Source organism: Cydia amplana, chromosome 16 (assembly GCF_948474715.1).
Source record: "Cydia amplana chromosome 16, ilCydAmpl1.1, whole genome shotgun sequence".
In the NCBI taxonomy this organism is placed as follows: domain Eukaryota; kingdom Metazoa; phylum Arthropoda; class Insecta; order Lepidoptera; family Tortricidae; genus Cydia; species Cydia amplana.
In genome coordinates, this window is record NC_086084.1 from 12,400,604 (window position 1) to 12,416,371 (window position 15,768).

At 39.4% G+C, this 15,768-nt stretch overlaps 1 protein-coding gene across 2 annotated transcripts in view; it reads right to left on the bottom strand.

Annotated features, from left to right (window-relative positions):
- Window positions 1-15,768, bottom strand: part of LOC134655083 (adipokinetic hormone/corazonin-related peptide receptor variant I) — a 186,064-nt gene continuing 170,296 nt past the window's right edge. Inside the window, exons 7-9 of one of the 2 annotated variants that reach the window (XM_063510546.1) lie at window positions 6,187-6,310; window positions 1,168-1,312; window positions 1-234 (exon numbers count right to left, since the gene is read on the bottom strand). In XM_063510546.1, the coding sequence (XP_063366616.1) occupies window positions 43-234; window positions 1,168-1,312; window positions 6,187-6,310 (461 nt within the window). In that variant the 3' untranslated portion in view covers window positions 1-42. Of the gene's footprint in view, window positions 235-1,167; window positions 1,325-6,186; window positions 6,311-15,768 lie in introns of both variants that reach the window. The other variant, XM_063510545.1, reaches the window with a different exon arrangement.

Consider the following 15,768-nt stretch of genomic DNA (forward strand, 5'->3'; position numbering starts at 1 on the left):
GAGTTTTCCGGCTTAAGCACACACAGACAGAGCATACATGATCTAAACGATGCCATTGTCGACGTATTTGTTGTTGTTGTTGTGGTGTTTGTGCCCGTTGTGCGTGACGTAGGAGTCGCGGCGGCCGTGCAGGGAGTGCCGCGCGCGCGCGAGCGTCGACGCGGATATTTCCATGGAGTCCCCGAAGGGGAGCCGCGAGCCGCGCCGCGCGCTGCTGCCGCGACACCGCGTGTGCTGAAAACAGACAATAGGCTACATGACTAATTTTCATTTATGGTATCAATCGATCGGGTTTGTTTTTAGGATCAAATGTCTATATGGGACCCATTGCATTCAAGTAACACAAAAGTCAGAAATTGTAGTCAAAGGCCGACAGTCGCACTTCACTCGCGAAACGCACTATACAAAACGGCCAGAGGCCGTGACGTCAAGGTCTCTGGGAGCCCATCTTGTAGTATGGACAAAACAAGAAAATTGCGTTTTTGTCGGTGAAATATTGCGTTTATGTATATAGTTGCTATACAATATTTTTTTGGATGAAATGTAAGGAATCGAATGGTACCCTTACTTTTATAGTTTTTGGAAGTTAAAAAAACACTTAAATTTTGAAACTTTCAGGTCCTGTATTTCTGTAATATTTTCAATATTTTATTTTAATATCCACATTATTGTGGATATTAAAATAAATTATTAATCCACATCACATTAGTAATCCACGTTATTGCTCGTTTGCTATCTATTTTACTAGATTTTGTTATAAAATTCAACATGTGTTATCATCCCTATATCAAGTTACAGAAATTGTAGTTAGATTTTAGATATCATCAAGTTATAGTAGATATTAGGGAGTTCCGACGTCATGGCAGACCACGAAAACACTAATTTGACGGTTTTCAAGCTGATGCTGTTTGTTTACCGGTGGAAGAAAGAGAAGGAGGTTTATATTTTGCTGTTTCATTCATTCTGGCTGATGTGATGCAGATGATTTCGATGGGACAGCCGAATTTTTTTTCGCGATTTCGGCATTGGTTGGTCTTATAATAAAAATTGTTCAGACCTACTATAAATTCACTACGCAGAGTATGGCTAGCGAAAAAATGTTCAACCATAGTAGTGTAACTGCTTAATAACAACACAAATCAAAAAAATAATAAGAAAGTTTGTTACCGGCCCAGTCCGCCACGACCACCGGTTGCGGTTGAAGATGCCGTACACGATGGGGTTAGCGCACGAGTTGGTGCACGAGAACAGCCACATGGCTTTCTGGAACGCCGGGTCCAAACCCTTCACGAACTCCTTGTCCACCCAATACCTGGAAAGAAACCTGGAAAAGTTAAATTTTGGGTTGAAAAGTGACCAGAAACTATGATATTAAATATAGGTATGAAAAAAATGTGGAATCTTGAGCGTTGCGAGGGTTTCAATTCAAGGCACGGGGTTAAACAAATTTTGCCACCGAGTGAAATACAATTTTTTTCACCACGCTAACGCCAGGAAAATAGTTATCAACAGGAAAACATCAAACAAAATCAAACCACATCAAATCCAAATTTATCAAATATTTATCATTCAAAATCATTATTTAAAAGTCAATTCTACGAGCCAACATAAGTAGGGCTACCATCAGTTTGGCACTGACATAAACGCTATCGAGAACGTAATTTACTTTCTATACATCTCGCTTGTACTCGCATATTAGTGCGAACGAGATGTTTTGACACTGTCAGTGACTCATGGTACCTACGGGTTTTAGGAAACAACTCAAAAAAACACTTTATAATCACTGGCGATCCCCTGACGATTTATGTCCCTTAGTGCCATCCCACACTAGAGCGTCTTTTGAGAGTCGGCGCCTAGTCAGCGCTATGGAAAAAGACGTTGCTGCGCAGTTGCGCCATTGTTGCGTCGAGCAGCAGCCAAAGAGTTGACTAGACACCGATGCTCGGGAGACGCTAGTGTGGAGTGGCCCTTATAGTATATTTCAAACTCGATGGGTAGGGTGACAGTTATCATCGCCATATCGTCAGTAGGGTGGGTCACTTGTGTATGGAGAAAAAAAAAGTATTAGTTATCCTTCGGGCATAGTTACAAAAAGTTGCGTAAATAAACAGTGTTTCAAATTATTCTGTAATCGAAATTCATTTTCTGCCTCCGGATCCATTTCAAAGTTTTCATATAAATATTGTTATATGGTCAGCGGAGTATATTTATGTATCGTCTCTTTATTCAAACTTTAGCTAAAAAGTTATACCATTATTAGCTCGAAATAGCATGGTAAAGGTTCAGAGCCATAAATAAATAAAAAAGTACTCAAAAAGAAACATTTTTTTTTTACAATGTCCATACATTTAACAAAAATTTTAACTAAAATCCGGAGGCAGTAAAATTAAAGCTAAAAATAAAATAAAAATACGTGCAATAATTAATTACCAAATGGCACCTTTTTTTAACTGTGCCCCCTAATAAATTAAAAAAAAGTAAAAATGACCCGCCCTAATCGTCAGGGATAGTGCAATACCGCGTAACTGTTAGTTGCAGTAAGGTCCAACTTCCTTGTACGGTGTTTGAATTTCGAACTCTTTCAACTTAGTTAGTTACGCGGTATTGCACTATCCCCGACGATATGGGACATTATCTATAAAAAGGGACCTTATTGTCGATGGCGCTTACGCCGCACAGCGTCGCGCGGCATAGTATTTATATCGGAGCATCGTTAATAATGGCGTAAGCGCCATCGACAATAAGGTCCCTTTTCATAGATAACGTCACATATTATAATTTATAACCTAAAAACGCCAAATATCGCTAAATTGTATTGATATGACATCTGTCAGCATACCCATCGAGTTTAAAAAATAAGTATGTACTATAGTTTGAGAAGCCCTAGACTAATCCGTTGGGCTGATGTAGCAGTGTTGGGCAAAAAGTAATCGAATTACAAATTAACAATTGCGATTACAAAATGTAATTGTAATAAATAATTTCAATTACATGTAGAAAGTAATTGCGCATTCGATTAACGATTACAATTGCAAAATGTAATCGTTAATTAAATTTTAAATTTCATTTTTAAATGAATTACTTTACTCAATTACAATTACTTTTATTGAACGCAAGTTTTCGATCATCAAAATCAGATCAAAATTTTGAATGAGCTTTAAATTTGACTAAGCAACATTGTAAATATTTGAAATTTTGTATTAAAAAAAATGCAAATCAGTACCTTTTGTTGCAAGATTTTGTACAATGGAAAATAATATAATGTAATGGAAAACCAAACATTAATATTTTAGATTTTTATTTCATGATAATCATGATGTTTAGTTAATGTATGAAAAAAATTAACAGAAAGAGTGAATCTAATAATCACTATTCAAATATTATTTCGCCTGTTGTCATTAGTCTTTTGACAACAATGAAATATGTAATACACTTAAAATTATTATTTTATGCTATGCTATAAGACACATGAGATAATACTGAACTACATATGAACTACAAATGAATTACACGATCAGGATGATACCCTAGAAGGAAGTACGAGAACAAAAACAAATGAAGACACATTCTTCGACTTTGAAACAGACTCGAAGGCGAGGGAGCGGGGTCTTCCATTCATTATACACGACCAGATATTTTGCTTACAAACTATCTCAGAGATGAAGACAAAAACATTTCTATGTTACACCGACACCCTCAAGTTATGAATATTTTCAAAAAATTTAATACACCAATGCCATCATCAGGACCAGTTGAAAGACTCTTTTCTTACGCGACTATGATCAACCTACCAAAATCGCACAGATTATCCGATGAAATGTTTGAGATGAGGGTAGTGTTAAAGTCTAATTTAAAATAACGATGTCAAACAAAAGTGCATTTTTTATGAAACTGATTTGAGCAATAAAACATTTTATTGATACACATGAGTTGATTATTGTTCACCCCCCTGCCTATTTTTAAGTATTTGCCCACAATTTGTAACAGTTCACGTCGAAAGGCACCGTAAGGTGGTCGGCGCTTACGCCCTTATTAGCGGCGCCCCAATACTAATGCAGTGCTACGCGACGTAAGCGCCGACCGTCTTAAGGTATCTTTCGACGTGGTTTGTCACATTTTACACTCTAAAGAGTCTAAAGGGATGATTCCCGGGATAAAAAATATGTTATAATGTTATGCACAGTATAATGGAATTAAAAAAAAATAATAATAATTACTTACTCCAAGTAAATTTGTTCATCTTGGCAAATGAATAAAAAGGTTAACGAAAAATAATTGAATAATTCAATTACGAATTAATGTAATCGCAATTGCAGATTACACAGCAAATTGAATTACATGTAATCAAATTTCCATGTAATCGGATTACAAATAATTTGATTACATGCAATTTAATTAGTAATTAAATTACACAAAGTAATTAATTACGCCCAACACTGTGATGTAGTAAATATTTATGATGAAATGTTTTAATAGGTAGCTAAACATTAATAATATGAGATATGTGGTTTGATATGAGATAGTAAACTAAATATTGTGTGCCCTAACAGGGTGTCATGAATTGACCAACTTAACTGTAACATCTTATTATGTAATTTATGTTCATGACTATGCAATAAATGAAATATGAAATATTCACAACAATGCTAATGGTTGAACAATCTCTGAATATTCATGTAACAGAAGGTAAAAGCCCGAGGCACAAACGTAACGTTAAAATCACAATCACGCAGAAACAGCATTATATTAATATAAATTAGTGTTAACTATATAATAATAACTGAAGCGTAGTAAACACGTTACTACGAAGCCGCTAGGGTTGATGCCAGATCGAAAGGCGCTATTATCAGGAAAAAATATCATTTTTTTTGGATTTTGGGACTTAAGTCGGAAAATAAAACATTCAAATTAAAGTAATTGTATTAAAAACAACGATATTTTACATCTTCAGCTGCTCTGCCTGCCCAATCTAACCACGCGCGCCTCGCGCGCGGGCTGACGCGCTCGACGCGGGTCGCTGGCTCGCTCGACGCCAGTTCGAAACTTGAAATTGTTATTGTTTTATAACGAGCAGCTGTTTTTCGGGGCAACTTTCACTTTGTCGGGAATCGGGAACACGTGCTAAAAATCGGGAGAATCCCGCCAAATCCCGACCATCTGGCAACCCTAGAAGCCGCACAGGATTTCCATTTTGGCACGATTGTATCTAGACTATCTTATATCTAGAGCGAGCCAATGTAATGAGATCTCAAGATCTGAGTCGGTAACTACGCCTTAGGGCTTGTTCAGAAATTAATGTGATCATATTTTGCCTACTTTTGACCCCCTCCCTCCCCTTGGTGGTATTTGGTGAGGTGAAGAAATATCTATTTTGTGTATTTCTTTTCAAAATTTTAGACCCAGTAGTTTCGGAGATATATTTTTCCTTTTGAGGTATGGAACCCTAAAAACACTGGTGTTTTGAGAGAGAGTGAATAAACATCCATAGACAAAGAACATCGGATCAGTAGGTACTATTTGTCAAAGTTCTTCAGATTATTAAATTGTACAACGGGACTTAATCGCGTATCTAAGTTTTAAGATTTACCTCCGACGTTTCGAGATTAAGTCCCGTTGTACAATTTAATAATGTGTAAAAATCGTGAAAGTTTAAATCAGTGTTAAAGTTCTTCAGATTAATAAAGTTGTATACCGTTTGTGTTTAGGACTATAAAAAACAAAAGCCTTACAAATATAAACATTACAAGAATTAATATCTGTGGCCCTAGTGAAAAAGGCTACAAGTCTCGGGCAGCGCAGTTGTAAAAGGGTGTAAGTTCCACGTAACACTAATGCCATTTTACACCTAAGCTGCGTGAGACTTGTACCCTTTTTTTTTCAGATATACTTAAATGGTATGTTTTTATTTTACAGAAAGTGAGCATTTACCAAGGGAAGTAGAATATTCTCATATCCTGCCCTCCAAAATAAAATTAGTGTAATAAAAATACTTGATCCGAATATTACGAGATCGGAGATTAATAAACCATTGATAGGTATAGTAATTACAACTGGACGCCAATTCGTATACGTACACTTTGACATCAAATGAATATCTTGGCACTATTCCTTCCTAGATGCTGAAAAGCCATACGGCTTTTTGGTAGGTAGACCCGTTAATATAATTAAATACAGATAAACTCTTACCACAGACAATAGCAGTAATATGGCGACCAGCAGGTGAAGAACACTATGACGATGGTGACCGTCATCTTGAGCGTCCGCGCCCGCGCTCGCCCGAGTATGCCCACGCCGCTGCGGCGCATATTATCTGCGAACAAGTCAAAGTGTAAATAAACAAATGTATTCTACGTATATTTCATCAACTTATTAACATATCTAGTATATAATTATTAACGGTTTTCGTTTATTAAACCTAAAGATGCCCGGGCCATCGTCCCCAGGACGCTTGCTGCGTTTCCCCGCTGGATTGCCAGACTTAGCCGCTGAGCGAAATATTCACCCGCTCGAAGGTCGCCAGACACCTAGACAAGTTTATGAGAAATTTCTTTCACAACTTGTTTGGTGTCTGATGACCATGGCCCAAAGGTTTCGATTGCAAGTGCCGCAAATATTGGGCATTATCTATAAAAAGGGACCTTATTGTCGATGGCGCTTACAGCGTCGCGTATTTATATCGGAGCATCGTTAATAATGGCGTAAGCGCCATCGACAATAAGGTTCCTTTTCATAGATAACGTCACATATGTAATTGCCTTTTAAAAATGCAATGTAAGTACCTAATGTAAATCCTTAAGTAAAACTCGATCAGCCGAAAAAATATCAATCGACCGACATTGTCGAAGGTTTATGGGATTTAATTCGCAATTTCGGTATAAACTAAAGGTACCTAGATATCCAAGAATTGTAATGTTTTTTACTCAAACCTGCTCGTAATTAATACTCGTGTTTGATATTGCCTGTGTTGTAGATTTATTCCTAAGGTAGTATCAGTAATTTCTAGATCTCAATAGAAAAAAAACTTCATGATCGAAATTGAATGATTTCTTTGAGTAATTTCGAGTCATCTAGTGACACTGAGACATGAACGGTATAGATTTGAGATTTTGGCGCGTTGTTTTATCCTCTACTATTGATCCTGACTGTACCAGCACAATTAATTACAAAATAATTAACAACGTCTTTAATATCAAAATAAACGACATGAGGCGGTGGTATTGAACATTATTAATTATAAGGACCAAAGGCGTTCATTGCGAAACTAGGTTATTATATTCGGCGCAACGTAATATTTAATCAATAAGTAAGATTTAGAGATGAAATGATTTGCAAATAACGAAATTAATTTTGATTTACATTTACATATGTAGGTAGCTACTTTTATGGGCTATATCTCGTATATATCATAATAACGATTGTATTATATACATATGTAAAACATTATATTAAATTACATTAGATTAGGGGCACCTATCTAGACAATAGACATGCATAATCCTTTAATTCATCTCTCACGAATCTCACGATATTCTCATTGAACGACTTTAAGTTCAAAACGTTTTTAGAAAATACATCATTATTCGATTATACTTCAGCTTTAAATATAAATAAAAGTACTTACATATAACCTTTTGAATTAAAGCTGGTAGCATCACAAGGGCCGGGCCTAGGGGCCCAGGCAACCTAGCAATGGTTTTGAGACGGAAGGGGGTCCTATACATTATATTCTAAATGCCATAGGTACTAAGTGCCCTAGTTCTCTAAATCCGGGCCTGTAAGAAATAGGGGTTGTAATCCTCTCTCCGGATCGTGCCAGCACATAATAAATAATAGTACCTACTAATAGGTCCGTCCTATACATCCGTCTATTACGACAGATATGACCGCTAGGTGGCGCAAGAGCGAGCAGGCGTCCGTTCCGTAGCGGAGCGCGACAACTGCTATGGCTATAGACACCAAAATTGGTGTGGGCCGCATGTAATTGTAGGTACTTGTAGCGACGCGATAAAATCGCGGAGTGAGCCACGCCTGGTACCAGGTCCAACAGATCTTCTTGGCAATTGAACGGGGCAACACTTCCAGCGTCATGGGGACTTTTGGGCCGGCTACGGTCCGGGGTCCAGCCAGGGTGGCACCTTAACCTAGTTTAATTTAGTGGTTAAGACTGACAATGTTTGTTAGTAGGTGACGAAGCCTGTAGCTGCTTTGCTTTTGCGTCCACTTGACGAAACCTGCAATGCTGATCACGAACTATGGATGAACTTGTTTCTACTTAAGTATATTTTATTTGTATTACCTGAATAAACTACTAGATATATTTTATCAAAGTAAGCTAAAAAGTATAATAAAACTCTAATAATTCCAAAAGCGTATCTAAGTATTCTAAGTCAAACTTATCCGCAAAACTTTTTAAAAAGGGATACTTGTCACATCTCCGGATCGGAGCTCGGAGCAAAGTCGTCCCGAAAGTTAAAGTTCAGGTTTTTATCACCAATAAAGAAGACAGTTGATACTTATAACTTTATTTTTTCCTTGAGGGCATTCAGTAAAATATAACTCACGCTCATATAACGCTGAGTTTATATGCAGATTTTGGTTTTAATTAAATTTAGTAAGTATGTATTTTACTCAAAATATTTCCATACGAAATTTCATCTAAATCGGTTCAGCGGTTCAAGCGTGAAGAGATAACAGACAGGCAAAAAAGACAGATAGATTTATTTATTTTTTCTGACCCTGAGTGCCGTGCCTAGTCCCTAGCTAATGTGACCATCGCATGCGCTACGATAACGAAACGCTTTGTGTCTCTCTATCACTCATCCTTATTAGTGCGACAGTGACGTTAGGTATGTTTCATTCGTTACGGAGTGTACACGATTGGCATATTGGCGACGCATAGCCAATAACGATAATTTGAACTTAATGGAAATAGTCACGTGACTATTCGTAGCATCTGTCATCTCGATACATTTTTTATTTTCGTTTTGGGTTCGTCGATGTACGATTGTCGGGGGATCTTGGCTAGGCCCCCTGACGACAATAAGCTTAGAGTATGACCTACATTTCCTTTATTCTCGGAACAACAAAATATGAGCAGAAAGCGAAGCTTACATTGTAGTTGGGTAAATGTTAATTGTGAACGCCTTTGAAATTCGTTCGAGGTTAGACGTGACTTGAAAAACGAACGCAGAATCAAGAAATAATTAGTTAATTGGAAAAGTTATACTTAAAAAGTACTTTATTACTTAACAAACAAGTAAAAGTCGCAAGACATGTAGTTAATTCAAACAATTAACCGCATAATAAACTAAGCTAGGCGAGGCATATACACCACCTTAATTTAAATTGAAATATTTTTTAAACAAATCAGGATATTGCGTAAAACTCACTCAATACAGGTTTCTCATTTGTTTAGGTTTTATTCATATACCAAAATAGTTACTCGTACCTATAGAAATATTACGGCACTCTTGAAAAATACTAGTTTTATAAAAGTACTGTTTTGGGCGTTTTTGAACACTAGCAGGGTAGGTACTAAGGCCCTAAAAAAATTGACAGTAATAACTAGAGATGTGACTTGTCGCTGGATGCGTGCGCGCGCGGTTGTCCGGCAAGCATCACTTGCAAGTGCTCGCGTGGTTAAAATTAAATAAAAATTGAATTATGGCAAAGTCCACGGTCGACGCTTTAGAAAAAGTGATCAAGAAGTTTTTACTACCGATAGAAAATAAAATCGGATGTGTTTTAACGGAGCTTAAAAAGCTAGAACAGAAAATTATCAAAATTGAAAGTGCGCAGAAACAGTGCAATAAGTGTCATCCGCAATCCCCAAGCGATTTTAAACCGAACGGATCGACAGCGCCCAAGTCGCGTGCAGATAATCCCGTGGCAGCGAACGAGCGCCAGAGCAAAGCGGCCGCAATCGGCACTCGAACCCTACCCGCGAGATCAGCTCTGAACGACGATCGCCGCTGCTCGCTACCTGCCAATATGGACAAAGATAAATTGACCCCTCCACGTACAGCAGCTGACGTGACCTCTGACCTCGCAGATATAGCACCATCACCACATATCGAACAGTTAAACCATAGGTTAAACAAAAACAATGACAACAATCATGACAACAGTTGCGAAATGACTCAACTGTCTCAGTGTACCCAGAATAGCTCATGGAAAACCGCATCGTACTACAAGGGTCGTATACGACAGAAACCAACGCGCGTCGCAGTTACCGGCACCGGACCTACTGATACCGACCTTAAAACGACTGAGCGCACAAGAAAATTGCATGCTTGTTTTTTCGACGTGAACACTAGCCCAGAAGCGATCAAATCTTATATTAATAAGAAAACCGGTAATGTAGACTGTACTGTTGAGAAGTTACAGCTCAAACATGTGTACTACGCTTCATTTGCAATTACTGTCCCGCAAAGCATCTTCAACAGCCTCATGTCCGCCGAAATCTGGCCATCAGGTACACAAGTCAGCGAGTGGTTTCGCGGCAGCACCGAGCGCGCGAGGCGCGCTCCCCCCCCGCGCCGCTCCCCCGGCCGCGCCACCGCCGCCCCCAGCGCAAGAAAGTCATCCCCTTACCTTATCAGTGTGTCACCAAAACATTAGGGGCCTGAGTGGTAAAACCACACAATTAGAAGCGCTTCTAAGCGACGAGCTGTCATGCGATGTGTTAGTGATTACAGAGCACTTTTTACGCGACTACGAAATCCAATCTGTTACCTTAACAAATTTCGACCTTATATCCTATTACTGTAGACCGAATATTGAACGCGGTGGTAGCTGCATATACGTTAAGTCTGATAAAAGAGCTGTAAACAAACCCGATTATCGCGATTTATCCCGCGAGCAGATATTCGATGTATGTGCTATATACCTTGTAGACGAAAATATCTTAATAATAGGAATCTACCATTCGAATCTCACCAGCCATACCGAGTACTTAAAACTATTCGAGGAGTTACTAACTAAAATTAACAATGACGAACTTCTAGCTATAATAATGGGAGATATTAACATCGACCTTCTTCTGAATACTCCGTCAAAGAGGCAATTGGTGGATATATTAACGACGCACGGGTTTCGGCAATATATCGAAGACGCAACGAGACGGGATGGCCCCAGTGCAACTCTATTAGACCATGTGTACACAAACATCCGCGACGATCGAGTTACCGCCGCCTGCGTGGACACTCATCTGAGCGACCACGCAGCGCAGCGAGTGATCGCGCCGTGCCCCCCGCGCCACCCACCGCCTCAAGTGATAACAAAACGGGTTTTTAGCCACAAAAACAGAACGTCTTTCGCCCTAGCACTCGAGTCTATAGATTGGCAAGCAGTCGTGGCTAAACACAGTGGCGAATGCAAACATTTTGCAGTCACAGTTATTAATATCCTCACTAACTTACTAAATATCCACCTCCCACTAAAACCCTTAATAATACGTCCTAAACATAACCCCTGGATAGATACCGAAATTCAAGATTTAAAAGCACTGACCTTCGAGTTTACTAGCCTATCAATAAAATACCCGGATAATATCCCCCTACACGACTCCTTAAGTAAGTTACAAAAATGCTACCAATATAAATTAAAAACTAAACGCAGTGACTATTTCAATTCAATTATTAATAATAACCCCAATAAAAGCAGGGCGATGTGGAAGGCCATCAACATCGAGCTAGCTCGGACCCCCCGTGAGCGTGTCGACTACACCGAACTGCTCGTCGACAGCGCCGGCCGCCCGTACGCAACCAAACAACTCGCGGTAGACGCCCTCAACCACGAGTTCGTGACGGCGGCCACTGCGTGCGGAGCGCCCGCTGCCGACCGAGGCCGATGCATTTCCACCCTGTCAGATGGGTACACTGCCGCCGATTGCTCACTGAGGCTGAAGGCTTTCACACCGGATGAAGTCGTCAATTTATTTAAATATTCTGTTGCAGCTAAAAACAGCACTGACGCTTACGGCTTATCTACTAACTTGCTAAAGCAATCCAGCCCTACAATTAGCTACGTGTTATCCCACTTATTCAACAACTGTATGCGATCAGGTGTGTATCCGGAACCCTTAAAAAAAGTTAAAATATGCCCGCTTTATAAAGGTAAAGGCAAAAAATCTATTATTAAATCCTATCGCCCCATATCATTGATTCCAGGCCCGAGCAAATGTTTTGAGGCGGGTTTAAATAAACGACTACTTAGTTTCTGGGCACCGCGGAACGCACTGTCCGAGTGCCAATACGCCTATCGCCAAGGCCGGTCTACCACAGACCTGGTGCGCGAGGTGGTGCGTGGTGTGTTGAGCGCCCGCGAGGCAGAGCGCCATGTAGCCGTCATTTGCTGCGACCTATCGCGCGCCTTTGACACGGCAGACCACGCACTCGTCGCCGACAAACTTGCGCACTACGGCATCCGGGGCCCGGCAAATAAGCTAATATTATCATTTATGACAGACAGGGCACAGGTCGTCGTTGGCGCGGGAGGTAGTGTTGTGTCCGCGGAACTACGAAACCTCATGGGCGTTCCCCAGGGCTCGTGCCTTTCCAATACCTTGTTTAGCGTCCTTTTAAACGACTTGCCAAAGGCGATAAAAGGCGCGGAGATATATATGTACGCCGACGACGTCACGGCAGTCGTGACCACACCCGCCGAACGCGAGTTGGAGGGAGCGATCAACGACATCATGGAACAACTACACAAATGGTTTCAATCCAACGGCCTGGCCATGAACAAAGAAAAAACATGCTTCATGACGTTCAAGTTAAATGGTCACCCGAGCCCGACCCTGAAGGTGTGTGCGGGCGGTGCCCCTATACAGCAAGTTTCCTGCGCACGCCTTCTGGGCTTTCAGCTCGACAGCGCCTTAACGTGGGAGTCCCATATCGATGAGCTGTGTGGCAGGTTGGGACGGGCATGCTATGCGTTGGGGCGCTTAGCGAGAACCGCCGGCACGTGCGCGGTGCGCGAGTGCTATTACGCGACTATGCACTCACTCCTCACCTATGGCGTGGAGTTATGGGCCCGCGCATCGGACTGGAATCGCGTGTTTGTTGTGCAGAAGCGTGCCGTCCGCATTATGGCCGGTAAACCAGCAGATGCGCCAGCACGAGACCTTTTCCGGGAGCTCAACATATTGCCCCTGCCCTGCCTTTACCTATACCAAGTAGCGTCGTTTACACACGAAAATTTAAATAAGTTCAAACTCAAGGGAACAAATGATAACTACCACCTCCGTAGCAATGAGCATAAAAACAGACTGATCGCCGAACCGCACAGACTCGCTAAGTCCCAGCGATCCGTATACTGCGCGGGACCGTCTGTTTATAATCGCGTACCCGAAAGTATCAGAAACGCAGCTACCACCGCGGGCTTTAAGTATAGATTAAAAACGTGGCTCATGAGCGAAGTGTTCTATGATTATGGAGAATACTTTAACCTACCTATAATGACATAAATAATATTATTGTTAATGTTAGTTTTATAATTTGAATTCTTGTAATGAATTAATATTTAAAATCAATAATTACCTATACAATTTGTAATTTTATAATAGTAATTTACAAAACATAATGTACAGAATGTACCCACTATCCCGATGACTTGTAACCTTTTGTTATTAATAAAATATTTGTATTTTGTATTTGTATTTGTATTTGTATTTGATGCCCCGAATAGTGGTTTTGGCCGAATACCGAATACCGAATATTCGGCATCACATTGCGAACATTTTGAGTCACAATTATTATGAAAACTGTTCGCCAATTAAGCACAACGTTTGCTAAGATATATTTTTTGTTGAACAGAATTAATGAATAAGTATAGTTAGAGTTAATCAAATCAGACCCATGATAAAATTTAAATATTTTGTAATCAACAAATGCTCGCAAAAGGGTCTTCGTATTTAACTACTTTCCAAGAATACATTTTAAATATTAATGTACTTACCTAGTTTTTGGTTATTTTTACTGTGTAATTTTTCTTTTTAGTAGGTCCAACAGATATTCGGTATTCGGCCGAATAGTAGGCAACATTCGGCCGAATACCGAATATTCGGCAAAGTGGCCGAATACCGAATAGTTGCCGAATATTCGTGGCATCTCTAGTAATAACAGATATTAATAGACGCGTTTTACCTACCATTAAAACGCATATTAATTTACTTACCTTATTCGAAGCTTATTTAATTGAGATAGGCAGCACGTTTCCCGCCGGGTATTGCTATCTCTTTCTATACCCCTTCCATGTTTCTCCCTCCACCTGGCAGTGGGGATGACATTGGTTCATTCCCAGATTTTAATTTGTTCTTCATTGGATCGAAATTAAACCAGGCAGAGTTTACTCATAAGCTTCGAATAAGGTAAGTAAATTAATATGCGTTTTAATGGTAGGTAAAACGCGTCTATTAATTTGACTTGACCGTTATTCGAAGCTTATTTAATTGAGACATGTTTGTTATCGCCTGGTGGAGGAATTAAGATGCCAATGTGACAAGGGTTCTATAAAATGTATACCACTTGTGGCATGAAATCATTTTTGCTAGATTGTTTGAAAATAAACAAGAGAATTATCAAACTTCAATTTTTAATGAAGGGTTCATACGATGATACATGGTATAGTTTCAATAAATGGATTTTTAAAAATCATCAGAGATATTGTAATACAAACATAAAGCAATGGCAATTAAGATCTCTTGAACACGACTAGCAAGTATTGCTACCTGAACTTCAATGGATTAGTACTTCGTAATCAAAGTAAGATTATTACAATTTTAAAACCGTAAGGGTTATTAGAGTAATCAACAATAGTTGACACCAAATTTCTCAATCAAAGTTTTTGTTAACACCAAGTAGTCCTAAATATGTATAACGATCAGAATATCTTTAGGACTAACTAATATTTATTAGTTATTTTTTAATTAGATCTAATCAACTGCTGCAAACAAATTTGATATATTCATTGGTTTATTCAAGGAGGGCGCAGGCATAACCTCACGTCTGTAATAATTTTTAAACGTGTTTTCAGAGCGCCAATTACCTCGTGACAGAATATCTTCTACAGAACAATTATCCACCCAATTCTTAGAGGCTACAGCAGCACGAATGCTTCCAGGTGTTGCCGTTATGCCTGCCTCCCTAAACACGGATTTAATCCAACCTGCAATCAGAGCACGCGATGCAACTTTAACATCACCTCTCAAAGAAATAAAGAGGCTATTACAATTCGCCGATTCTCTTCTACCTTTTAATAGCGAGACTGTTTGTTTAATCCAAAAAACAGGGTCAAGATTTTGACACGACTTATTAGCAAGTAATCTCCACCCTGATTGTCTGTAATCCGCGCAATCAGTTTTAGACCCGAACATAGGCCAAAAAATTATTGAACCATCCGAGAATACGCAGTGATTACAATCAATATTTAGCAACGTAAGATCGTGTATTCTTCTGCCCGAGCAGAGAAGGAGGAGCAATGCAGTTCTTCTGCAAACCTCAAAAATATTGTCATGGTTAATTTTAGATTTTCTAAGATAATCAATCAGGACTTCCACATTCCAAATCGGAGGTTTTTTTATCTATTGGATTTCTTAATGCTATGGATTTTAACACATGCTTAACAAGGACATGAGTACTTAATCTTTCCGCAGACTCCGCATTACAAAGAGTCGATACTACAGATTTGTATAAAAGAATTGTCTTGTAAGATAATTTGTCAATCAAATAAAGGTCAGTTAAGTATTTGGCAACATCTGCACCCGAA